General features: G+C 42.7%; 1 protein-coding gene across 2 annotated transcripts; it reads left to right on the top strand.

Moving 5' to 3' along the window:
• The first annotated feature begins 4936 nt into the window (after positions 1–4936).
• fn1b (fibronectin 1b) lies at positions 4937–25655 on the top strand. 2 transcript variants are annotated; one of them, XM_076077758.1, is made up of 46 exons: positions 4937–5284; positions 5498–5623; positions 5930–6067; positions 6364–6495; positions 6852–6989; positions 7070–7216; positions 7308–7496; positions 7610–7792; positions 8172–8348; positions 8738–8893; positions 8992–9120; positions 9259–9402; positions 10382–10503; positions 11363–11531; positions 11620–11796; positions 12184–12312; positions 12419–12508; positions 12599–12793; positions 13757–14035; positions 14143–14406; positions 14501–14595; positions 14896–15064; positions 15234–15320; positions 15520–15711; positions 16494–16772; positions 16981–17172; positions 17300–17389; positions 18056–18322; positions 18463–18579; positions 18679–18846; positions 18945–19100; positions 19211–19327; positions 19714–19983; positions 20073–20260; positions 20345–20432; positions 20529–20708; positions 20819–20908; positions 21424–21612; positions 21866–21955; positions 22388–22839; positions 22969–23107; positions 23542–23703; positions 23806–23931; positions 24032–24138; positions 24268–24354; positions 24877–25655. In XM_076077758.1, the coding sequence occupies exons 1-46, from the start codon at positions 5143–5145 to the stop codon at positions 24952–24954; spliced, it is 7401 nt and encodes a 2466-aa protein (XP_075933873.1). In that variant the 5' UTR covers positions 4937–5142; the 3' UTR covers positions 24955–25655. The 2 variants fall into 2 exon arrangements, with proteins under 2 accessions (XP_075933873.1, XP_075933874.1); XM_076077759.1 differs by lacking the exon at positions 16494–16772 and having other exon boundaries at positions 4939–5284.
• The last annotated feature ends 1172 nt before the right edge of the window (positions 25656–26827 follow it).

The raw sequence follows: 26827 nt of genomic DNA, 5'->3' as shown, positions 1-26827 counted from the left end.
TCATTAAAACCATCGGGACAGTCTGGGAAATGGCCACAAAAGTTCCTCCTTTTCACATTGAGTGACTTCACCAAGGCCTAATGGGGGACTGTGTGTGGGGACACAGGTTAAAGGAGCACTCTAATAGCAAACAGCATAAACTTCCACCAAGACAACATTTTTTTATTCTGTCTCCTCTTCTATACTCTCCCACACAAACACACTGCATAGACTGAAATACACACGTTACCCTGTTAATGTCGTGCTTATTTACATCTGGCATCGTGGTGTGAAAAGGTTTCCACGTTTTTTTCCATGCAAAAGTGTCAAGAAAGACTGCTGTCCTGGAAGTGGCATAGCCAATGTGAGGTTTGACTGAGGAGGTATGAACTGTGACTAAACCGTGCTCACACAGCTGTCTGAGAGGTGGAGGGCATAGGTCTGTGAGGATGAAGCTTTTTTTAGAGCGCTGTTCTTGTATCAGTATGGACCCAAGGTTAGAGCAAAGAGGTGGGAGACTTGCATATCACATTCTACACATTCCACAAGTACTACCCGCCCAGCACTGAATGGGAGACAGGCAAGTTCATCGATTAGCTAAAAGGACACAAATTTACCTCAGGAGTTGCTGTTAGTGTTGGTGAGACCAAAACAGAATTAAAAGGAAAGTGACTATTGGGTTGCTGCTTCATATCTGTTGCATGTGTTAATGCAACTGTTTCCTAACAAGGTGATGATAAAAGTGTCGTGTTTGCTTCCACTCGTGGCAAGAAAAAATCAGTTATGCCACAAAATGAAGACTTGTCCTGAGACTTGTGAGCAAAAACATGAGCGTCATAATTCAAGTTCTCCATTTGTTTTAAACTCAAAAACTCAAAACGTTGCAAATAATCAGTGACAGGCAGGACCTGCACACCTTGAATTATTGGCCGTGCAAACCGAAAGGACTTTGTTTCAAATATATTAAAAACAGCTTTGGAAGCACAAGTGTAGAAACGTATAATTGGCCACTTCGAGATGCAATTTGCTTATGAAAAGTTGTGACTTTTTGGGACATGCTTTGATGAGACATTGAAACTCAACTTGACTTTCCCCAAAAGACCCCAAAAACAGCTCGGCAAATCACTGTAGATTAAAAAGAGGACCAATCCGTCTGCTTCTCCTTTGGACTCCTGGCACTGAGGTCACTTCATCTCAAGGGTGTGTGAGCGTCCCGTGTGACTCAACATACAATTCAGTCAATGAAGCACCGCCATCGGTACCCCTCACTTGTCTAGTCAGACTCGTTGTTACTCTTTAAGCGGCCCCACCCAATCTGGTTTCCATGGTAACCCTGTAAATTAGCGCAGTGTTGTGGAATCTCGGGAAGTGCTTCGTCAGTGTTCATCCCCGCACAAGTCGCCTGCTCCCTGCGACCTCTGGCATTTGTCGCCAGCACATCAGCTGCTGCTCTTCACATCCTGTGCACAAAATTCAGACTGATTCAGACTTGAGTGATGACGAGGAGCAGCGGCAGAATGCTGACAACCCCAAATTAGGTTGCTCAACCATTTTTTTTAGCCGTTTGAGGTATTTTAATTTCTGCACCATTGCATGTTTTCAGGCATTCGAATGCCCAGTGCATTCTACTGCCCATATTTTAACTGAAAAGATACAAATTAACAAATCATGCCACTTTTACTACTCCAGGCAGGGAGTTGGAGGCAAACAGCGTGGAGAGCAGGGGTGTGATATGAGCCCATTGCTGCTCATCTCGCCCTCCACCCGAACCTGCCATTCCAAACCCTCTCAACTTGCTTTTCACCTCTCTATCACTTCACAACCCCCCTAATTAGTCCATCCAGCTGTGGCCATCTGGCTCTCCCTCTCCAAACTGCCCGCCCACAGTTTGGTGAACAACACATTAAAGGCAAGCGTTCCCAAGGCTCAAGTGTTGCAGCTTGACACACACTACAAATGCTTTTTAAAATTAGAAAATCCTTGGAGACTCCACACAAACCAACTGTTTGAACTATTGTTTTTGTTTTTAAACTGTCCGTCAATGTTATAGAAATGCAACGCTCAATCGAGGAAGAATTATTTTACTTAGTGGGCAGATTGCGTTTGTTACCTTTGGACCGAGTCAGACTAGCTGTTTCCCCTGTTTCCTGCTTTTGTGCTACGCTAAACCAACTGCTGGTGCTGACTTCATATTTGGTGCACAAACAAACAGTGGTATCAGTCTTGTCATCTTACTTTCGGCAACAAAGCTAATTAGTGTATTTCCCAGCAAACATTGTCTTTTGATATTACATTTGCTTCAAATGTCAACTCACCATTTAATGCATACCATTGTTGCCCCATTAATTACTGTGCAGCGTTAAAATCAACTTGCAGAAGCAGCTTAGTTTACATCTTTATTCCCATGCAACTGCTAATGCAACTTTGACAGCAATAATTCAAAAATGTTATGTTAATTGCAATGGATTGTCTAAATCAAGCAATTTCCATTGTTGTTTTGAAATTAGCGGACAATGATGACAGGCTGAAAAGTAGGAAAACCAAATATAAAGCATTGCGTCATGCTTTAGAAAACGCTCTGTACAATTAAGGGAAAATGTGTTGTTTGACTTCATTGAATATAGAAATAACACTTTTTAAAAGTGACACTCTGCAGCTTGAAACCGACCTGTGTTTTGATCCTCCACAGTTTGGCGCTGTTTCACAAGTGGAAAGTATATGGAGGCTTTTTCCACACGGCAGAGATTGGTGACTCAGTTGCACTTCTAACACAAGGGCAGTGTTTTTGCTGTTTTCCTTCTCTGTTTCCCCAAAACCATCTGTTTAATTTTTCAGCCCTCAGTTACGACACGTTCCATAAGCCTTGTGACAGGAATTGTTACATCGCAGTCCCGCACACAGTAGCTGCTCTCCAGACCAGAACTTTATGAGTAAGTTTAGTGGAACCAGCAGCTCCTGCACCATGACAAGACCAAGGCAGCATGCTGTGGTTAGTTTTATTTTAATTTCCTGCCTTTTGCACATTTCATTTCTTAGCAGAGGAATTAACTTCCCGCAAATGAACCCCACAGATCATCAGACATGATATGTACAGACAGTTAAACCACAGCATGTTGTTTTCACTCAATAAGACTTCAAGTTTTTTAAAAGAAATACAGTATATTGTTGGTTAATTGAAGGGTAAAATGTATTAAATGTTATTCTACACATCTGGAATTATCCATTAAAAATAAAGGTGCCGCCATAAAGATAACAACCTAAAAGTGAATATTTAACTAACTAGTGTTATAAAGCTTCAATTCAATTAAGCACCTTTACCCACATTTACCATGTGATCAGTGTTAAAAATACTTATGATTTAAGGTCACTTAAGCAGAGAATTAGTCTCTTCTGCCTCTCTCTCGTTTTGTCGACGCTGAGAGACAAGAAAACAATGTCGACACGATGAAAAGGACAACGATTGTCTTCAGGAAGGCCGGCGCTGACCACCTCCCTCTTCTCATCAATGGCTCCTTGCATGGAGGAGGTTAGGAGCACCAAACGTCTTGCTGTGCACATTGCTGATGACCTCAGCTGATCACGCATCTGCACCTCCTTAACCAAGAAGGCCCCAAAGCGTCTCCACTGCAGGAATATTTAACATGTTACATTCTTCAAAACACAATTAATTCTATATTAAAAAGCAGAAACATTATCCTTGATACTTAAGTTAATCATAACGTTAGCTTAAAACAACATTTTTTTTCTTTTTTTCTGAAGGGTGAATACTCGGCTTTAGAATAGGACGTTGCACTTTTCAACATGAAAACAGAAGACTATGGTTTTGCTTGGAAAAGTCATGCAGACGGAATGTGAATTATAGACATAAGAGGAAGCAGGTATAGTGTTTCTTTTCTCTGTAACACTATTTGGCTAATGACAAATGAAGAAAGGAAACACTGATAAATGTAGAGCAGGGTCGAGAGAGACGGTGCGGGTTTATGTGCATGTGGTGGGAGGTGGATCGGATTGAGGTAAGACTGGCTGAGGTGTTTAGTAACACTGATTACAGTAGCACAGCACCTTAAAGGCATTTGTGTAGGCATTATCGGTCCACGTGGTATCCAAAAAATGTGAGGAAATGCTGGAAGAGCTGTTGTTAGGGACTGAACAGCCAGTCAACAAGAAAAATGATGATTGTTCTTGATTTGCAAACTGTGAAGTCAAACAGTCTGGAGTTACACTCTTCCTCATTCATCAACAAGCTGCTGTGTGGAGCCCCTGGATGTTTTTGCTCATTTGGGATGCAGAAAGGTACAGAGCTATAGACCCTGCTGCACAGGGGCCACCAGCCATGGGTCCTCAAAAGATTTGAAAAACCATAACTAATTATAGATGTACTGCCTGATATCGTTATAGATCCCAATAGTTGCACAAATCCAGAGCTGGGGGACATTTTGGGATTTGGGGAGATTTAAATCAGAGCCCTCATGGCTACACCAAATATTTAGGATTGTGATACATGGTGTTTTGTTGTACCATGTTTTGGAAATTGGGAGTGCTAAAACAAATGTATCATGTGTCTATCATGTGTCTTTCTTTGCATTTTAAAATGTTTTTATAGGAATTCTAACGGCAAGAAAAGACTTGCTTCTGATCACATGACATTTTATTATATAGTGCTTATATCACTTAATTCGGGCTGGCTATTGAGCTGTTGTCTAGGCCTACTTTGTTGGTCATTCTGATATGTCATTTTAACATCTATTTTTCTCTTCATCGCACGGGTATGACGGGTATCCTGGTGCCATCTCGCCTGAAGTGATCTGTGTGAGTGATCTGTGTGTCCTCAGGTCTTTTTAACTTCATGTTTTTTCTTGTCTTGTGGCTCTCTGTCTTGAAAGTTAAGTGTCGAGTGTCAGAATTGCCCGCATTCGGGCGAGTCATCCAAAGCTCCAGTCAAAGCCCTCCCCCTCAATAGGCTGCAGCGGTGTGTCCGGGTATAAAGCCAGTGCGCTCCCCTCTCCTCAGTCTGGCGCAGCTGCTCGGTGGCAGCGGGGATCTGACAATAAGGGACAGAAATTAGACCTCTCCAAGCTGAACTTCAGTTCTGCATGCTTCTTTTGTAAAACTTGCTCTGCTAACTTTTTCTACTCTACCTTGAAATCCGTATTTTCCCACAAAATGACTGGTGGCCCACTGATGGGGTTACTGGTTGCGCTGTGCGTAAGCAGCGCAGTCCACGGCTTACCAAAGAAGAGCAAAAGACAAACTGGCCAGTATCAGGTGTTTCCTCACCTCAATGACGCAGCGGCCGTCTCTCCAGGTTGGTACAAAGAACTCCACAACCGTCAAGTGTTCTTGAGTTTAATTTAAGTTTTTTTATTATGTGTAAAAAGTCAAAGATTTAAAATTTTTTTTAATTATCATTAATTTGATTTATTTTGGGATCAACCAAATTGGCCAAAATGTTATAGGTCGTTTTATGTTTAATAAACGTTATGTGACATACTGTATATTCCTATTATATGATTTCTAGTCGGCTGTGAGGAAAACGGTCGCTCATACAGACTGAACGAGCAGTGGGAGAAACCCTACCTTGGTAGTACACTGGTATGCACCTGCAATGGAGCAGCAGGCATCAAATGTAAAAGTAAACCTGAAGGTCAGTGAGAGACCAACCGGTTCGATAGAGAAATGTCTTAGCAGACCATTTATTTGCAGTCTCACTTTCCACATCTGGAAACGCAGTATCAATTGCTTCAGAACGTTTGTGTCAATACCAACAAGTGAAGTTAAAAAAAAAAGTAAATCCCACCATGACTGAGACACCAGTCCTGAGTTACTTCGAAAAAAGTTGGGAACATATTTAGTGAAATTCTTGTCACCAGTGCGTCTTTACGCAGCAATATAAATATCCACTGCAATATCAAACTCTTTACCATTAGTATTTCCTCTGTTTTTCTCTCAGTGGAGGAGTCCTGTTATGATAAGCACAATGACCGGACATACCGAGTCGGTGAAACCTACGAGAGACCAAAGGAAGGGATGATGTGGGACTGCACCTGTATTGGTTCCGGTCGTGGCAAGATCAGCTGTACCATTGCAAGTGAGTTGAAAAATCAATATTAGACATGGTAAAATGTTTGCCAGTGATTTTCGAATTCGATTATTTCTAGTTTGTCGCTTTTGTGTTATTTTCTTGACAAAAGATAAGTGGATAATCTTTCCTGCTTCTTCCACTCATTGGAAAGACAGCATTACCTCTGGGTGTTTGAATTGAACATTTCCCTAAATTGTGCGCTACTGATTAAATATACAATCTGAATAATGGGTATGGGTCATAATGCATATTAAGGACATCTTTTCAAACCAATGCAACTTAATACGCGTTGTCCTTCACAGATCGCTGCCATGAAGGTGGGAGTTCTTATAAAATCGGGGACACTTGGCAGAGGCCTCATGACACGGCTGACTACATGCTGGAGTGCGTGTGTCTTGGAAACGGCAAAGGAGAGTGGACCTGCAAACCAGTGGGTGAGTACTTAATTCAAACCTGCAGGGAAACCAGGACATCAACACTTTCCATGTGAACTCTGGAATGCAGATAAATGTGAAATGTCGCAACTTAAACATGCAAGCTTGTGTGTTCGGCTGCCAGCACACACACACACAAACTCATAGACAGGGTTATCACTGTAAATATTTGACAACAGTCCAAACAAACAAGGTAAGTGTGTGAGAGAGCACGCCTCTCCTCTTTGCCCATCTTACGCCACAGCTTTTGATTTTCACTTGGTTTATGTCTCCTGACGCTGTGATTTCATGCCGGATGTTACAGTGGCTCCACGACAAACTGCAGATGCAATTAATCCCCTGTGTTATCTGTGCAGCTGAGCGTTGCTATGACAACAACGCTGCATCATCTTACATCGTGGGGGAGACCTGGGAGAAACCGTACCAAGGCTGGATGATGCTGGACTGCACCTGTCTGGGAGAGGGAAATGGACGCATCACTTGCACCTCAAGGAGTAAGAGGAGTATAAACACATGAACACACACTTTGTCATTCTTCAGTATCGGCTGCTGACCGCTGTTGTGCTCCAACCAGACCGTTGCAACGACAAGGACCCCAAGAGGTCCTTCCGTATTGGGGACACATGGACAAAGACGGACACAGGTGGACACATCGTGCAGTGTCAGTGCTTAGGAAATGGCCGTGGAGAGTGGAAGTGTGAGAGACACAACGCAGGCCTAGGTGAGATTTAAAAACTCTTGCTCAAGTTCAATTTTGCAAAAAACCTTTCTCTGACACTCAACATTCTTTCGATCTGTTCGGTGGTATACAGGCACGGGTGCTGTCGCGTTGACCCCCACCCATTCCCAGACTAAGCAGCTGCCAGAGCCCGACATCGAGGGGACGTGCCGCACAGACTCTGGAGCCACCTACTACGACGGACAGCGCTGGTTCAGAAGCCAGGGCAGCAAGCAGATGCTCTGTACCTGTCTGGGCAACGGAGTCAGCTGTCAAGAGTGGGGTGAGTCCCCAATTCATGTCACAACACTGAAATAATCTCAAATATTAGATGTACATTGCTTTGTCTCTACTATAATGACCATTTTCTCGTTCTTCCCCTTCCTGTCTGTGCAGAGGCTAGGAAGCTGACCTATGGTGGCACCTCTAACGGCCAGCCGTGTGCATTCCCGTTCGTCTTCATGGGAAAGACCTACTACTCCTGCACCTCAGACGGGCGAGCAGATGGGCAGCTCTGGTGCGCTACATCTTCAGACTATGAGAGAAACCAGCAGTACTCTTTCTGTACTGAGAAGAATGGTGAGACTGGGCTTGAACATTTTCATTGGTTTTGTAGATATATCGGGCTGATGTGCTCCTTTTTATTACATCACAGCGTTTGCCCGTCACTGTCATCTCTCTCCATATCTTACCTTTGAAAAGTCTGTACAACCTGCAATGTAATTTTATTCAACATCAGTAAATTAATTTACTTGTTCATTTGTGTTTTGATGTTAATTCATTTCACACTTAATGTATCAGTTCCCTTTCTGGGTATTTGTAAATGCTGGTTTGAAAATTGCCACATTTTAAGATACAGAATATTGGTGCAAATGTTGTCTATCACAGTCCCCAAACTCTAGAGAATACATGACATGGTGGTATGATGTGATATACAGTGTCTCCATCTCTATTCCAGCCGTTGTGGCAACACGAGGTGGCAACTCCAACGGTGGCCTGTGCCACTTCCCCTTCCTCTACAGTGGCCGCAACTACACTGACTGCACCTCCGACGGGCGTCGCGACAGCATGAGGTGGTGTGGCACCACCCATGACTACGACACAGAGCAGCGCTTTGGATTTTGCCCCATGGCTGGTGAGTGTGTGAAGGGTTTCCAGTTTATAATTTACAATATAAAAGCTTAGCTTAGCATTAAGACCAGGTAACAGGAGGGACACAGCTAGCCTGGCTCTGTCCAAACTAACGTGCTATGGATATATTTTATTTTGTAGGGGATGTAATTACACTAAATGCTTTGGACTTTATTTCATCTTATTGTCATAGATGCTAATGACTTGGTTGCATGGGTCACTTGTAGATAATTGGGGACTTATTGGGGTTTATGGTCATGGGAGAGTAATGACTCCATCAGGGCTGTTACATTTACAGCATTTGATTCCATACAGAGTGGTGACACTGGAATTTCCGGCACGAACACACACAGTACTGTTTTTATTTATTCATCCCCATCTTTCTTTATGTAGCCCATGAGGAGTCATGCACCACCAACGATGGAGTGATGCACCGTGTAGGCGATAAGTGGGACAAACGCCATGATGTCATGGGTCACGCGATGGAGTGCACATGCCTGGGCAACGGCCGCGGGGAGTGGAGCTGTGTGGCTCACTCACAGCTGCGAGGTCAGAGAACTAACTCCATTTGGATATTAAACAAAGCTGTTTAATTTGTCTTAAAGCATTAAGGTATGCTGACTTCACTCCCTTTTTTCAATGTCCAGACCAGTGTATTGTTGACGGCTTGTACTATGAAGTAAACCAAGAATTCTCCAAGCTCCACGACGAGGGCTACACGATGAACTGCACCTGCTATGGACAGGGACGTGGACGCTGGAAGTGTGACGCAAACGGTGCGTTCACGGCTCATTATCTCACCCGCTGAACAAAAATGCTAATGCTTTTTTTAAATCTGGAAAATACAACCCCACCCGTCTTTGTCCCTTCTAATATCCCTTGTCCCTTTGTTTTCCTCTGTTTTCTACAAATAGATCAGTGTCAGGAGCCACAAACCAGGGCTTTCTATCAGATTGGTGAGGCGTGGGAGAAAGTCATCCACAGCATCCGCTACCGCTGTTTTTGCTATGGTAAAGGGATTGGAGAGATGAGATGTGAACCTCAGCAGACCTACCAAGGTAAGGAAAGCTAATCCTCCAAACACCATCAGTTTAACGCTGCTTTCCAGTTCAACTCTTTTTCGGCAGAGTCACCATGGTCCATATTTGAATATGCTGGTTTAAATGTTATTATTTAATTGGGAAAGTGTTAATTCCTCCAGTGCTTCTCAGTCCTTTCATGCAGCTTTTCCACTGAGTGACACTGCAGTCTGTGCTTAATTTGTGTTTGGTGTACTTATTCAACCCTCCTTCCTCTCACCTATCCTTATCCTCTCATCACACGTCACTGAAATGAAAAGTTCACTTGCCAGGTTAGTGAAGGGAAGCGGGGGTTAGCTGTTTTTCTCGACTTTGAAGTCTACAAGATGGAGAAGTGCTTGCCAATCACATCACCGCTGCCTTCCCCTCGGTCTTTGTAGTTAGAGAGGTTTTTCCTCCCCCACCTGGTGTTGTTGTGCGGACCTGCTGAGGGGAACGGGATGCTGGGGGGGGGGCTTTATACACACTTCCTGCCTCCAATGTCTCCCTCTTGTTGGGTAAAAGTTGCTTAATGTGGTACTTTGTACTGCAGCACATTGTGTGTCCTGAATCAAACATTGACCTAAAAAGTTACAGTTGCATCATCTATCTCACCATGATCAATGGTGTGTGCGGAGCAGGGCTTGAAAAGCTATATGTAAGCTAGATAAACTGTGATGAATATAGTGCTCCGGTGTTATGTCGGACTGTAAGATGTCAGCGGGTGTTTCAGCTGGTTTAGCACCGTCTGGTGGTTTGGTTCTGTCCCAAAACGATGAAACGGTCTGACAGAGCCTCACCAAAAAGTAGCCAACTTTCACCCACACTCTCTACAGGTAACACTGTTACATTACATGTCTTTGATAATGTGTGAGTCTTTTTCTCATCGCTAATAGCAGCTTTGTTCTGTGTCTCTCCTACTCTCTCTCTCTCTCTCTCTCTCTCTCTCTCTCTCTCTCTTCCTACACCTGCTGCTCAGATGGCCACAGACCTGTCCAGGTGATCATCACAGAGGCAGGAAAACAGCCAGACTCCCACCCCATTCAGTGGAACCCCCCCTCATCTGTTCAAATCACCCAGTACATCCTCAAATGGAGAATTGTGAGTCACTCTTTTGGTTCAGGTTAGAAATCGCCTTTAAATTTGCTGACCGGTAGCATTAGTAAAGGTGAGCAAACAGTGAAGTGCTTTTGGTAATGTTGACTGGAGTTTGAACATGGACAAACATGGTGATTAGAGGGTACATTAAGTCCCCTTTACAGTCTACATACACAAACACACAGACTCCAAAGAAAACATCCCCCTCTCAGTGATCTTTGTTCTCACACATCTATTTCTCTTTGAAGACCTCAAGGACTGACAGCCTGGTTGCAATGTTTATGAAGCTTAATTGAAGTCAAACAGTTTTCTTCTGAAGGGGTTTGTGTATTTTGGACAGAAAAGGCATGCAAAGCCCTCGTCTGGCCATCCTGCTGAGAAAGTTGTGTAGTTTTCCGACAGAGTGCAAATACTCCCAAAAGCAGGATGTGGCAGTAAATGGGCCTGAGTCCAGTCCAAAATATACATATATAAAGTCTTACTTTTCTGACCATATTTCTGTTAAACTTTATCATCTGTGCTGTCCAAATTGTTCATTACTATAAAGATTAATGTTTGCCATCAAGAGTTTAGAAATCAAAGTTGAGAAAATGATCTCACTACGAGGTCCATTTAGTAGCGATCCTGGAGCTTTTCATCCATATAACATGCCCTTTTCGCTCAACACTTTAAAGTTTTGTTGTCCATGTTTGCTCAAAAGCAGAGGTTCAGAGTCCACCCTTGAGTTCAGAAACAGCAGCTGAGAAAATGCTATCGATCACATGATGTTCATCAGCAGAAAAAGATGATCTGATCTACAATTTATGCTTTATGTTATAAAAACGTGACTTTTAACCCATTCACTTTTTACCCCTTCTGGTAGAAAAATACCGGTGCGCCCTGGAGGGAGGTCGTCGTCCCCGGCCACCTCAACTCCTACACCATCAGCGGGCTGCGTCCAGGCATCACCTACGAGGGTCAGCTGATTAGCATCCTACGCTACGGACGCCGTGAGGTCACACGGTTCGATTTCACCACTAACCATGGTTCCTGTGAGTAAACTTGAGCGAATACATTCTCTCGATGCCACAAATCTAAAGATATTTTTCATAGGAGCATTATATGTCTTTATCTCTCAAGTGGAAACGTCGGAGGGAGAGACGAGCCAACCTCTTGCGGTGGTGGACACTTCTGAGTCTGTGACAGAAATCACCTCAAACAGCTTCGTTGTGTCCTGGACGTCAGCCTCTTCTACCATCTCTGGCTTCAGGGTGGAGTATGAGCTCAGTGAGGACGGGGCCAAGCCGAAAGTCCTAGGTGAGATCCTTTGACATGACTGAAACTTCATAATACCTCCATAATGTCACATCCAAAAACCTAAATGGATCGATTTATTGAGTAGTTTTTCTGTTGAGGTTCTGACTGATGTATATCAGGTTAATTGTAACCTGGAGTGGGCAATATGGGTAAAATTCTCCATTGTGGTATATGTAGTTTTAAATCGAGGTATTGATAAATATTGTCATGTACATTTTCTGGAAGATAACCAGAAAAGTCTGCCTGTTTTAGACTAATCTGAAAATTAAATACCTGGTGAGTCAAGATACTTGCAAAAATCATAAAAATCCAATATTGCCATTGAGCAGCCCTCCTCATTGGATATACTGGTATGTGTATTAACTAACTTTGTGTCGCCTTCTCCAGATGTTCCACGCACAGCCACCTCTGTCACCATCGCTGACCTCCTGCCAGGACGCAGATACAACGTTAACGTCTATGAGCTCCCAAATCAGGGACAACCAAACCTCATTCTGACCACCACCCAGACTACAGGTGGGAGAATCCCCCTCCTCTCTCATGACAATAACATCAGGATTATGCAAGTACATTATTTCACAAAATACAACGTGACTGATTTCCATTCTTTTCTGTTCCCCAGCTCCTGACGCCCCAGCTCAGCATGCAGTCGATCAGGTGGGAGAGTCCTCTATCAGAGTCAGCTGGTCCAAGCCTAATGCTCCTATTACTGGTAGGAAATGTGTCTGTATATAAGTTAGTTGTTTGATATAGAGATCCATTTTATTTTGGCTGTGTGTAACTGTATGGTTGCGCCTACCAGGTTACCGGGTGGTGTACACGCCGTCAGTGGAAGGCAGCAGCACTGAGCTGAACCTGCCAGACTCAGAAACCTCAGTGACCCTGGTTGATCTTCTCCCCGGTCTCCTTTACAACATCAGCATCTACGCTGTGGAGGAGGACCAGGAGAGTGAGCCTGTTTTTGTACAGGTCAACACCGCCGGATCCCCTGTACCAGGTGCATATTGTCTATTAGATATGATCTTTCATTTAATAAAAAGGCTGAAATTAGTGAAAACTGCTTTACAACGTAAGCCAATTGAATTTTTTTTGTTTTATTAAAACATTCACAGTATGTTATTCTATTCTGTAGATGGTAAATTATTCTTTTCATATCATTCTTTGTCTTTTGACTGACAGTGAAATCAGAACAGATTAAGTTTATACTCGCAGCTAAAGATTCCTTATAGGGCCAGGCAGCTTTAGGAGAGGCTTTCCAGTGTTTGGGAAAGACTAAGCCTGTCAAAACATTGCTTTGTCAAAATATGCTCTTACAGTTATAACCATACCACGGTAATATCCTCTTATCTTCATCCTAGTGTTTCTAGTTAGTGTAATCTTAGTCTGTGGCCCCTGAATGAACTCTCTTTAATTCATGGTGGGCTCAGGAACAGACACCTGTTAAAACACTTATGAAACGCAACCATGCATGTGCTGCCCACACCCACACAAAGGCACACACACACACTTCATACATCGTCAGTATATCTTACATTTCTCAATCCCTCCTTGTGCCTGGCACAACAAAACGTAGTGTTTTATTATGCTAAAAAAGACATTTTTTTACCCATGTGTTGTTTGGCATTTCTCTCATATTTTCTGTTTTATCTGAGTCTTTATTGTTGAGATCTGTAAATTGTTAAAGCCTTTTATTGCACTTTTACACAGATGGTTGCAGACACAATGAAGGCTTTAGATTTATTGCTGTACTTAGCATTTTTAAGCTTGTACAGTATTTTCACAGCTAACTTAACTTAACTTTAGCCCTGTGGAGTTTTTTGTAAAATGATGTTTACATTCAGTGTTTTTCCCAACAAAATGAGGACCGACTCATAAAAACATAGTGTTAGTAGTGGTCAAGGGTATCTTTTAGACTGATTGACTGTCTCTTGTAAATCAATCTACCAATTCCTGTCCACAGAGGAGGTCCCGGCACCCACAGACCTTCAGTTCTACGAGGTTACGGATATGAAGATCACCATCACCTGGACCGGTCCACCCAGCGAGGTGACCGCTTACCGGGTACACTTCACCCCCGTCGGTCCAGACGGCACTGAGACGAGGCTCCTGCAGCTGCCTTTCTCAGCCAACGCATATGCTGATATCACACACTTGCAGCCGGGCACACTGTACCGCTTCTACATCTACGCCATGAATGGTGGAGTGGAGAGCAAGCCGCTTGTGGGAGAAAAGTCTACTAGTAAGTATCGCCATGGACAAAGGAGGCCCGAGTTAGACGCAGAGGGATCACAATAATGTATAAAAGATTTTTTGCCTTACATGTGCTATAATTTTTATCCCCTCCAGAACCTGATTCGCCCACCGATGTGCGTTTCACTGACATTACCCACGACACTGCCGTGGTCATCTGGGAGGCTCCCCGCGCTATCGTCAGTGGCTATCGTCTTCTCCTGAGCATCGAGGGCTCCAGCCCCATCGAGAAGAGGATCCCTGGCAGGGTCACACGGTACCATTTGAGGAATTTACGTCCAGACACCCAGTACACGGCCGTCCTGCACTCAGAGCTTGACAATGACCTCAGCGAAGGCATCACTACATATTTTACCACCGGTCAGTTTTAAGAGAAACACAGCATCTGCAGAGAGGAGTATAAATAGTTGCAATTAAATTAATTTGACTTTTCCCCATTCTGTCCTCCTCCCAGCTCCCCAGATGGGAAATGCTCCTGCTTTTAGCACCGAGGTCACTGATAGCTCTATCATCGTCACCTGGATACCTGTTCGCAGGTTCAGCTACAAGGTAGAGAACTTCATCTTCATCTTCAGTTCATCGTCTAGAGAAACAATTGTTCATAATCACACAAAATTAAAGATGCCCAATCAATATTTTCATACTATTAATGGGTCAAACCACGATGTGTAATGTGAAAGAGGTTACTCGTAGATGACATCAACTTTATAAGGTGATAATATATCAATATTGGGTTTACTGCTTGTTGCGCTGACCCCAGGTGGCCAAAAAAAAAAAAATGTTCTTTGCTGTATATTCTGTGCGTTAAGTGTATTTTCCAGGTTTCTGATCTCTGCCTCCTTCCCTCAGCTCTCTGTGCTCCCCAGCCAGGAAGGCGAGTCTCCCAGAGAAGATACCTCTGACTCTGGACGTATTTATATTCCTGACCTGATTCCTGGAACTCAGTACACCTACAGCGTTCAGCCGATCTTCAACGGACGCAACCGTGGAAACCCCATCACCCGAAATGTTGTCACTTGTGCGTATCCAAATCACTTTCACTATAAAATAAGTTGTGTAACTGATCACCAGATTGATTTAATGCGGGCCCACATCGCACTGTTCTTGAGAGTTTGTTTAAGAAGTCACTGCTGCATCGAATCAAGTTTCCCATGCTTGCGTCATGATCTGCTTTCCTTTCCTTGCAGCCCTGTCGCCTCCCACTGACCTCAGAGTAGAGTCCAACCCCGTCACAGGAGATCTCACTGTCCACTGGGTAGCTTCCAAAACACCAGGTAAATATTGACTGTGTTCCCCACGCACTGACTGCTCATTGGGTCTCGCCAAGTCTAGACCTTGGCCTTTGAATGGTATTTTTTTCCACCTGGACAAATGTCTCTTCTCGGTATTTCCTTTTGACTCATACATTGCAAGAACCTCTTGACATTATGTTCGACCTCCTCCATATTTGTCTTGTTCCCCCACCCTCTGCAGGCATCACGGGCTACAGAGTGATAAGCACGCCGACCAACGGCCAGCGAGGAAACACCCTGGAAGAGTTCGTCCGAGCAGATCAAACCTCATGCGTGCTAGAGAGCCTGAATCTGGGGGCCGAGTACAACATCAGTGTCTTCACTACCAAGGGCCATTTGGAAAGTGTGCCCGTGTCCACAATTGTCACACCAGGTAGGAGCCAACAGCAAAGCATTCACACATGTAAATTGGCATCAAAACACAACTTCGCTGTGTCTGTGTGACAGAGGAATAAAAGGATGAGATGAATTTGCCATGAAAGGCTGAGTCGAAGTTAAACTGGAGCCAACTCCAATATTTCACTTCCTGTCATTACAGTAATATTCTCAATATTCCCAAACGTACAGTGTATTCATCTTCATGCTGAGACCTTTATCCTACATATACATTCTTTTTAAAATTGGCTTAAAAAAACAAAAGCTTGAATACATTCATGCAGAATAACGGGAAACGAACAAGCTGACAGACACACAGCTCTGACTTTTTGTTAAAATAGACTAAAAGGATCCATGGAGCTGCAGAGTTTGGATCTAATCTCTGTGGGTTTGTTACAATGAGCAACTCCTTTGTAAAAAAAAGACATTGTTTAATGATCACAACCTATTACTAACATGATGATTATGGTATGTGCATGGTATGCAAAATGGTATGGATACCATGCATGCAGGTCATGTTTATTAATCGGGATGGGAATAATTTTTTTGGAGCATGCACAGAACAGTATTTTTAATCACTGCTTCATTTATAACATAAACTGTGAATGTCTATTGACTTCAGTAATTTGTAATGTTCTCTGTCTAGCATGGCTACTGTTCACCTCTGGATCTCTGAATGCTTTATTGGGAATGAAATGATATAACGTAATTATTATGGCTATTGGGTCTTTCTGTCTCTCTAATTTTGCTTGCACTTTGCAACTGACCTAACCCTTTCAGACATCCCCACGCCCAGTCACATTGACTTTGTCGACATTACTGACACCACCGTCGGCCTGCGCTGGATCCCTCTGAACTATACTACCATTACTGGTTACCGGATAACGGTAGTAACGTCAGGCGAGAGCTTGCCAATTTTTCAAGATATGGTGGAAGCATCTGCTGGTTATTACACGATTCGTGGTTTGGAGCCGGGTGTGGACTATGACATCAGTATCTTCAGTGTTACAGAGGAAGGGGAAAGCGAGCCGACCACACACACAAAGCAAACACAAGCTGGTGATTTCACTCTTTCACTCCATCTGTGGGGAGGGCTTGGGTTTTGATCTGAGAGAATTGATGAAGGCACATTAACAGCCCTTTTATTAACACACATGTTTAACTCAAACACTATAATATATTTTCTTTATGTCAGTGTAAATCTGCTTTTATTCAATTCATCTCTTTCCTGTGTTAGCTATAACGTTTTAACCTCTTATTCTTACAGCTATTCCAGCTCCCACCAACCTGCAGTTTAGAGGGGTGGGTCCTGACCACATTAGGGTGACATGGGCAGTCCCCCATGTGGCCACACAAAGCGACATCTCTCGGTTTGTCATCCGTTACCATCCTGTAGCCACAGACGACGACATCAAAGAGGTTAATGTTGGCGGCGCCACCAACACCTTTTTGCTGGAGAGTAAGATGATCTGTTTAAAAGTGTCTGACAGAAAGTTAGATTTAAAGTCCAAAATGAGTAGTTTTTCTTTGCAATGCTCCATGTCAAGCCATTCTAACTGTATACTTATCTCCCCATTTCCATATAGACCTGCTACCCAACACTGAGTACCGTATAAGTGTTGTTTGTGTGTACGGTGAACGAGTAAGTGAACCAGCCACTGGGACTCGGAGGACAAGTGAGTATGACAGTGGTTTCCGAAGTGCATCAAGGGTGGCGCAAGACTTGTTAATTTCCATTTTTTTACTGTCATTTTTTAATGTTTCATCACATAAAAACAAGGCAATATCTGCATTAACTATTTTGTTTTTAGACTTTTGACGACCAAAACAACACACATCAAAATCAGAAAATCACTGCATTAAAAATCCTGTTAAATATGCAATGATGCGGCAGCTAAGATTGGTGAAAAGACTCCTCTGCTTTTGAACAGAACGAAATAAAGAAAATACATTTAACAATTAGCATATTTAATTTCTGTTTCTTGTTTATTTAAATATATATATATATGTATATGCAAATGTGCACAGTAACATACCTTAAAACAGCTGACTTCTTTTATTCCTGACTTATTTAAAGACTAGATATTTGATGTTTTTAAATGTTCATGTTCATACATATTTCATACTATAATTTAATGTTATTTGTGTTGTTAGCCCATTAAAAAACAAATCTTATAGTAGATATCCATGGTGGTAATTCTGAGCTATGGTTGCATGTGGATGCATGTTTAGTTTGGGTGCCACTGGATTATGACACCAGTCCAAGTCGACAATCCCTTAATTGCTAAAAATGTTGTAATTATCATTGGATGTAATTTAAAGTCTCTCTCCTTTCCCTGCAGCTCTGGACTCCCCGACTGGCTTGGACTTCTCCGACATTCGCACCAACTCCTTCACCATTCACTGGCTGGCCCCGACCGCTGTTATCACCGGCTACCGCATCAACTTTCAGAAGACGAGCGGCGGGCGGTCGAAAGACGAGAGGCTGCCCCCAACCAGGAACCACTTCACTTTGAGCGGACTGACACCAGAGACGGAGTACCTGGTGTATGTGTATGCTGTCAACAACAATCAGGAGAGTCAGCCTCTGGCTGGCACACAGGCCACCAGTGAGTTTCTATACTGGTTTCCACTACAACCTCTCCTTTTCTTTTCTTAGTGACACTAATTGGCTGAATCCTGACCTTAATTATTTGTTTTTATAGACATTCAAAATTTGTTTTTAATTTGTTCTTCTAATCCTCTCCAGTCTCCGATGCTCCCACTGACCTGAAGGTAACATCGTCCACCCCGTCCAGCATCACCATTCGCTGGGACGCCCCCTCTGTCACAGTGAAGAACTACAGGATCGTCTATGAAGGCACAAGTCTGTACATGTTGTTTTAAGTCATAGTAGTAATAGTTTCCTCTTAACCTCGACAATATTTGTAATGTTACACTCGGCTCTTCTTCACTCTCTTTCTAGGTGGTGAGTCTCCTCAAGAGTTCACCATCCCAGGCTCTCAGACCACTGCCACCATCACCGATCTTAAGCCCGGTACAGACTACACCATCAAGGTCTTTGCTGTTACCGGAAGAGGGGACAGCCCCGCCTCCAACACCTACACAGCTGTCTACATCACGCACAAGACTGGTACAGCAACGTGAAAAAAAAAAATCTTCCCGGTAAAAAAAAAATGTTGAGGGGTTAAACTAAATCTAAAGCCTGTTATGTGTCCGTCTGTCTTCCAGATACCGAGCCCCCCACTGACATGAAACTGACTGACGTGAGTGACAACGCCATCACAGTGCGCTGGTCTCCTGCTCAGGGACCAATCAGAGGATACAGAATCACCAGTGTCCCCAAAAATGGCCTGGGACCATCCTACTCTGAGGTGGTAGCCCCTGGTAAGTCAGGCCAAAAAAAGCTGCCATCTTTATTTCATATATATCATATCATATTTTTTCCAACACAGTATGCTCATCTCAGTGGCTCCTCTTCTGCTCCTCTGTTACAGATCAGACTCAGATCACATTCACTGGTCTGATGCCCACTGTTGAGTATGTTGTGAGTGTCTATGCCCTGGGCAACGATGGACAGCCCTCCTCCCCCGTGGTGGAGAATGCTCTCACTGGTTAGTTTGACTCAGTTCAGTGACAAATGATTTGAAAAAAGACTTCATCTTTCTCAATCAAGGGATTATTTTTGGCACAAGTGATGCGAGTTACTCTCAATGTTTTTCAGTGCATTTACATGCATCAAGTTACTTTCATCTCCAGTATTTCTTCCTGATTTCTTGATTTCCTTGATTTCATGTTAGTGAGAAACCTTGTTTCCTAATCAGGATGAGGTATTGGGGAAATATCCCCCAGCTGGATTACTTCTGGATGCTTGAGTCTCCTCTCAAACATCCATCTCGCTTTAAGATGTCTTTTTAGCCTCAGAAGTGTACGTTCTTTCATTAAAAACAACAGCTCAGAGCTGACAGGAATTCCCCCGTGTCTTCCTCCCATCCTGCAGCTATGGACCGTCCCAAGGACCTGACCTTCACTAACATCGACTCCAACTCCATGCGCATCACTTGGGACAGTCCAGACGGCACAGTGACATCATACCGCGTCCTGTACTCGAGCTCAGAGGAGAGTGAGAGGGAGCTGATTCCAGCACCCAGAGGTGACCAGGACACTGTGGTTCTGAGAAACCTTCGCCCCGGGACAGAGTACACTGTCAAAGTCATCGCCCTCCATGGCCGCACACCCAGCAAACCTTTGGTGGGAACCCAGGCCACAGGTAGAAATACATAGAAAACATCAACACATTCATGACCTAACTTATATGTCCCCTGACTCCAATTCTAAATGTGTAATTTGCCGTCTCAGTGATCCCTGCTCCGACCAGCCTGCTGATCTCAGAGGTCGGTCCTTCCACATTCACCGTGTCATGGCGGGCTCCCAATGCACGCCTGTCAGGCTACCGTGTGGTCGTCAACCCCAAGAACATCAACGGCCCCACCAAAGAGTTGAACGTTGCTCCGGACACCACACGTGTCGTCTTACCAGGGCTCATGGTAACAAGAATTCTTATCTCAGGATTTACATGGATTCATTGTCACTCAGTGATTAAATATCAACTGTATGTTTGTATGTTGTAGGTGGCTACCACATATCAGATACATGTCTATGCTCTGAAGAACTCTGTCACTAGCAGACCGCTGGAGGGAGAGACAACCACACTGGAAGGTAACTGGCTGCACCATAAATGAGCACATTTACAGTCATCACCAGTTGTTATGCACTGCTCTGTTTTATGTCCGCTTCCTTTCCTCCTCAATACAGAAGTAAGTCCTCCTCGGCGTGTGCGCATCTCTGATGTGAAGGATTCTTCTTTCACGCTGACCTGGCGCTCCAACGTGGAAACCATCTCTGGTTACCTCATCGATGCCACGCCCGTCAGTGGCTCAGACCCCACCATCAGGAGGACCATCCCAGCAGAAGCAAACACCTACACTCTCACAGGTACAATAGACCTACCTGCTAGACAGACCTTTTAAAAACATGGAAACAGGTTTACAGATGTAAGTATTGGAAGTGTGATTTCACTATTTTTTATTCTTTTTTTTCCTAAGGTCTGCAGCCAGGCACACCATACTCTGTTAGCCTGTATACTCTGAAGGGCAACATAAAGAGCGACCCATTTACTGTCAGCATTACAACAGGTAAATATGCAAATCTGTGTCTGATCTCCCTGCTTCATTGTGATTGCATTTCACGCTTTATAATGTGAATTTAAGTTTAAATCCGATTTTTTCATATCCATAAATGTTGATCTACATGTAGTTGCTGGTGCTTTATCGCTCTCACTCATTGCATACAGTAAATCCTGTGTATACAGTACAATGTTAATACAAGCAATGTAAAGGGTCAAAGACAGAGCGAGGAAAAGAATAATGCACACAATGGTTTAGTTAAATGCAGCCACAGTAGACATTTTCGAGATTATATCTCTGTTTCTGCTGCATCAATTCGGATTATTTTTTTCTGTGTGGGTTCGACAATGTTTTAGGAGTGCTCTGCTAAATCAGTAGAGTACTCATTTAAGTCAGGTCTTAAAACCCAAATTGAAATGAGAAATGCAGCTGTAGCGCTTGACATAAATCCCAACTGTAACCCGACAATGCACACACAAAGCAACAAGCAATCAGATGATCTAAGATGATGTTTTTCTTCATAGCTAAACCAGTGGTCCAGGCTCCCACCAACCTCCAGGTCACATCTTTGACCCCCACCTCCGTCTCCTTCACCTGGCAGCCACCTGCCACACACATCACGGGATACTACGTCACCTATGAGGAGTCAGGAGGAGCACCACGAGAGCTCCACCCACGACCCCACGCCGGCCAAAACTACGCCACCATATCTGGTATACCCTTGTCAACTGGTCCATTATCACTAAATACTATATTGCCACAGGAGATATTGTATAGGGCTCGGTTTGTCACTGAAATAACATTTTGCTTATTTAATTAATTGGGCTACAGCACATTTTATTAAAAAGTGTTAGATTTATGAAAAGCTTCATACAGGCTCAACCGGTTATATGATTATTTTACATGTAATCACGAGTCAAGTGCAACCAACTCAGTCCACTATATGATAATTGTTTCTCTCCTCAGGTCTGAGACCAGCCAGCGAGTACATTATCAAGATCATCGCCATCCAGAACACACAGAGGAGCACACCGCTGCTGGGCAAAATCAGGACTCGTGAGTATTTTCAGACTTCTGCTCTGTACAGTGACAAATGTGATGGTCAAGGTGATGCATTCCAAATTTCAAATTAGTTATGGCTAAAAATCCTTTGAAATGTAAGGGTTTGAATGGAAGCTTTAATCTGCTCAGCTGAATTTAAATGTCTTGCTGCAACAGCTCAGAGGCTTTGAAATAAACTTTACAGTCAATCAGCGTTAGTTCTCCTAAAACAATAATAATACTTTTTATTTTGAATGTCTCTAGAAATGCCATTCAAAATATCTTGTGTGTTCGTAATACTGCATTATGACACACTTTGCCGCGAAGAAGTAGCACAGCAATGCTGCACATTTGTCGCCTCCTGTTGGCTGAGATGTGTTACTGCAGCTCTGCTTTACTCCTCCCACATCTAACCTGCTTGCTTCCCTAACCCTCTCTCCCGCTCAGAACCAGACTCCTTGCTTCCCTTGCCTCTGCCCAACCGCCACGGAGGTTTTGGGGGCAGGCTGGATGTGCCTGGCACTGAGTTGGACAACACAGTCCAGGTAGTGGGCAACAATGGCCAGGATGGGCAAGGAGGTCAAAGCCAGAATGTGGAGTACACAGAGTACAACAACAACGGAGACAACAACAGATATAATGGGAACGGTGGCAACCCACAGTCTCCCTATGGGCAAGCTCGTGAGCCCCTGGTCTTTTTGCCCCTTCCTGATGCAGAGGGCCGCAGAGTGCCCATCCTGAAGCTGAACTTGCCGATCGACTACACGTTTGGTAACGAGACGGGTGTGCCGCAGGAGGCCCAAACTCAGACCTCCATCTCCTGGAAGCCTTACAAGCAGAGCAACGCCTACGTGGTGTCCTGCCATCCCCTCACACATTTAAATGAGAAGATGTTCCAGGTAAGTGACGAGGGCCTTGGGTTCCAGTTCAGCCCAGTCCATAATGCCGTCTGAGCATAATTTATCAATCTTATTAGATGAACTATTTTATCTCATGTGGACAAACCTTGTCTCTCTTTACCTGTCCAGGTCCGCCTTCCAGGCACAGCCACCACTGCTACCCTGATAGGACTCTCCCCTGGAGCAAACTATAATGTGATGGTGGAGGCTCTGATGGGGGCGCTCAAACACAAGATACTGGAGCAGGTCGTCACTGCCGGCAACACAAGTAAGCACCCTACAGCAACTGTTGCGTCCAAAGTGGGCTGGACTCAGTCAAAATTCAGTGAAAAACGACTTCTGCTAATTAAAAAATAGTACCTACTATTGGCAGAGCCTGCTCATAAACCTACCCTAAATGAAACATAGTAATAAGTCAATAAATAAGTATTTTATTCACTGCAACTGTGGTTTAATGCAATGAAACCTTCGTATAAAGGTTCCCTTGAGAAGCACAGTTTGTTTGTTTATTTTTGCATTTTAGTTTGGCGACGTAGAGATATGATACTGATGAAAAATGTAATTATTAATAAGCAATTCAATTAAAGCCATCATAGCCCAAAAGAAGTTCATCCCAATGAAATGGCAGTGAAACAATCTTCAAGTAACTAGTGGCTTACGCAAATTGTTTTCTCGTTTTTTCCCCCGCCCATCTTCCATCAGTCCCAGAGGAAGTGCCCTCCACTAAGGACTCATGCTTTGATGCCTTTACTTCAACCTACCACGATGTTGGTGGTGAATGGGAGCGGATGTCCGAGACAGGCTTCAAGCTGTGGTGCAGGTGCCTGGGTTTGGGAAGTGGCCACTTCAGATGCGATTCATCTAGTAAGTTTTTTGGATATTTTGTTTCCTGAAGGTACATACGCATAGTTGGAAATAGAGTAAACTTTACCTGGTTTCTCTAATTATTACTTTGTCCATCATTAGAGTGGTGCCATGACAATGGCAACAACCATCACATTGGAGAGAAGTGGGACCGCCGCGGAGAAAATGGTCACTTGATGAGCTGTACTTGCTTGGGAAATGGCAAAGGAGAGTTCAAGTGTGAACCCCGTAAGGAACCTTTTAAGACCCTAAGAAATATTCTATGACTGTCTCAAAAGGATGTGAAGGAGTTGCATTTGAACCTAAACGTGCATGTACGCCCATACAGATGATTCGGTGTGCTATGATGATGGCAAAACGTACCAGGTGGGAAACCAGTGGCAGAAGGAGTACCTGGGTGCCATCTGCACCTGCACGTGCTTTGGAGGACAGCAGGTACGACGTACAAGCCTCCCTGGCTTTGGGTCTATTGTTCAGTGATACATATATTGACTTGTGATTGACTTGTGGTCCTTCTGCGAGTTAAATGCCGCATGTGCGCTTGTGTGTGTTTGGTCTCATCAGGGCTGGCGATGTGAGAACTGCCGCAAACCAGGTGGTGATATCGATGCCAGTCTGCTGCAACCTGTGAGATATGGAAACAAACTACAAGTGAGTCGAATTCATGTAAAATAATTGTATTATTATTATTTTTTTAATAGTAATATTATGTTGTTTTTTAATTAGGAGCAAAGGATTTCTCAGTATTTGATGTTTTATGTCATACTATTTTTGTATAATTTGTATATGATTTTTTTATGATATATTTTGTACGCCGTACTGTCCTAAATTAGTTTTGCCTTTTTACATACTATAGCATGAGATTTGTATGGATTACTATGACTTTACTTTTTACAACATACTATACTATGACGTTTTATGACATTTTTATGACACAGTATACCATGTCTTATTTGTAACATTTTGATGGCATACTTTACAAAAACATTTTGATGGCATACTATATTATTACTTTTATGAATTGTTCATGACATACTATTCTGTGATTTTTTTAAATCTATTTTTGGCTCACTATACTAACTGATGAAGAGTGCTACTAAATGTAATGACAACACAGGATTGTTTGTACGGTACCTAGGCATGTGACCTTACCTTTTTCAATTCTTCCTCCAGCATATTCATTGCCCCATTGAGTGCCTCCGACCAGACCTGCTGGCAGACGCACACGTTCCTCAAAATCCTCTGGAGTAAAGCTATGGACATCTGCTTTGCTCCCTTTTTGTCCAATTATGCACTGTCTCACCATTTAGAAGCCATACTGTCTGCGACTAAATTAACTGCCTTATCACTTTCTGACACATGTTTAGCCAAAGATGTTACACTGCCCTGCTGCCTGATCAAAGTGATCCTCGTCTAAAGCCAGTCTTTTCACTGTTCACTATCAAGTCTCTAAATTCATGCTCAATCGTAAAATGAAGACTCCTGCTTTTTCCTTCTATGTGTAACATTACCCTCCTCATATTTGTGTGTACTTCAATAGACGTAATATAGGACTTGTCATCAAACTGATTTATATACTCAAATTGACATATGTTGTCCATTTAAATATTCAGAAACGCTTCCTAATCAAAGGGCAGAAACTGTCAGGAAGTAAGCACTGTGTTAAAGAACGTCAATGTAGTTATCAACAATGTTGAAATTGTCCCTGAATTTTGTGCTTTTCTTTTCTGTAGCCCATCTGTTACTGAGGGGTCACACTGTGTGTGATTGACACATTCTTATGCCTTTTTACTAATTTATCCCTTTAATCTCAATGTGTGAATGCGTGAACTGGGATGACAGAATTTGAACTGTTCTATTTTTATACTTTGTTGTCCATGCCAATGTTGTTTCTACCTTGTGACAAAAAGAAGTCCCTTATTTTAATAAAGCAGGAGAGATCCTAAAACCTACACACATGTTTTTCTTTGTTGTTTTTTTTGAAATAAGAGGTTAAAGGAATAAAAAGATCAGTGAAAAATGTCTGGGTTCAAAATGAAGCCATTTTTGAAGGTGACAAATTCAATACCGATAAAAAGCATTGAGAATAACTATAAAGAAATAGACAGTCTTCTCACTGATTGTCTAGTTTACTTATGTTCATAATACAGAGGCATCAGTATTAAATTGCGATTCTTAGAAGTTCCTCAGAGTAATTTAGATTTCATGCTTTTTAAATACCATCATTAAACTGTGTTTAATAAGACTGAGGCATTGCTTTGAGCTATATGCAAGCTGACCAGCTCACAAGAGACAATGCTATTATGCTGGTGTTTAGGTACAAAATTTTGCATATTCATCATCAAAGTTAATTTTAGCATACTAACATTTGCTAAATAGAATTAAACAATGACATATGTATAGAAATAAATAAGTCAGTACAGTATGTCATACAAATATAGTTCAAGCTACAAAAGTCATAGTATATAGCATGACGGAAAAAAAAGTGTAGTATGTCCCAAAAATTCATAAAGAGTTGTACAGCATTTAAAAAAAGTGATATCAAAAATGTTATAGCATGTTAAAAATAGTATGTTGGTCATAAAAAAAGGCCTCGTATTGAATATGGGGAAAAGTCAGTTATGTCAATAAAAGGGATTTCTGAAAGAAATCATAAGACAGCATATGTTGGAAAAAGTCATAAAAAAGTCCTAGTATCGTATGTCATTTTATTTATTTGTCTTATCTGGACCCCGAGTCTGAAATAAAGTTTGATTGTGTCGAAAGTCAGTTTTATGACATAAGTCATAGTATAGTCTGTCGCAAAAAGTTATACAAAAGTCATAGTTTAGTTTGTTGAAAAAAAGTCATAATATAGTATGTTGACAACTCATAAAAGTCAGAGTACAGTATGTCAAAGAGTCATAGTAGTGTGTCCTAAAAGGTTTGACTGACAATAGTCAAAATTTAGAACATTGAAAAAAGTGCAGGAATGGATGTTAAAAAAAAGTCCATTTTTTATGTCAAATAGTATCATTTGTCAAAAATAGTTAGAAAACAGTGATAGGATATTAAAGAAAGTAATAAAAAAAAAGTATCGGTATAGTGAGTAAAACAAAAATCATAGTATAGGAGGTAAAAAAAA

This window comes from Anarhichas minor, unplaced genomic scaffold, assembly GCF_050575085.1.
Source record: "Anarhichas minor isolate MPS153535 unplaced genomic scaffold, ASM5057508v1 ptg000062l, whole genome shotgun sequence".
In the NCBI taxonomy this organism is placed as follows: domain Eukaryota; kingdom Metazoa; phylum Chordata; class Actinopteri; order Perciformes; family Anarhichadidae; genus Anarhichas; species Anarhichas minor.
The sequence above is the reverse complement of the archived record's forward strand: the minus strand, read 5'-3'. Positions and strand labels throughout refer to the sequence as shown.

What these genes read in the sequence shown, in the direction of transcription:
- fn1b (XM_076077758.1), top strand. Translation starts at nt 5,143, where the DNA reads ATGACTGGTGGCCCACTGATGGGGTTACTGGTTGCGCTGTGCGTAAGC. An exon ending in GCCTAATGCTCCTATTACTG is followed by an intron (nt 12,509 to 12,598) that starts GTAGGAAATGTG and finishes TGCGCCTACCAG; the next exon opens with GTTACCGGGTGGTGTACACG. An exon ending in TACTGTCAGCATTACAACAG is followed by an intron (nt 20,909 to 21,423) that starts GTAAATATGCAA and finishes TTTTCTTCATAG; the next exon opens with CTAAACCAGTGGTCCAGGCT.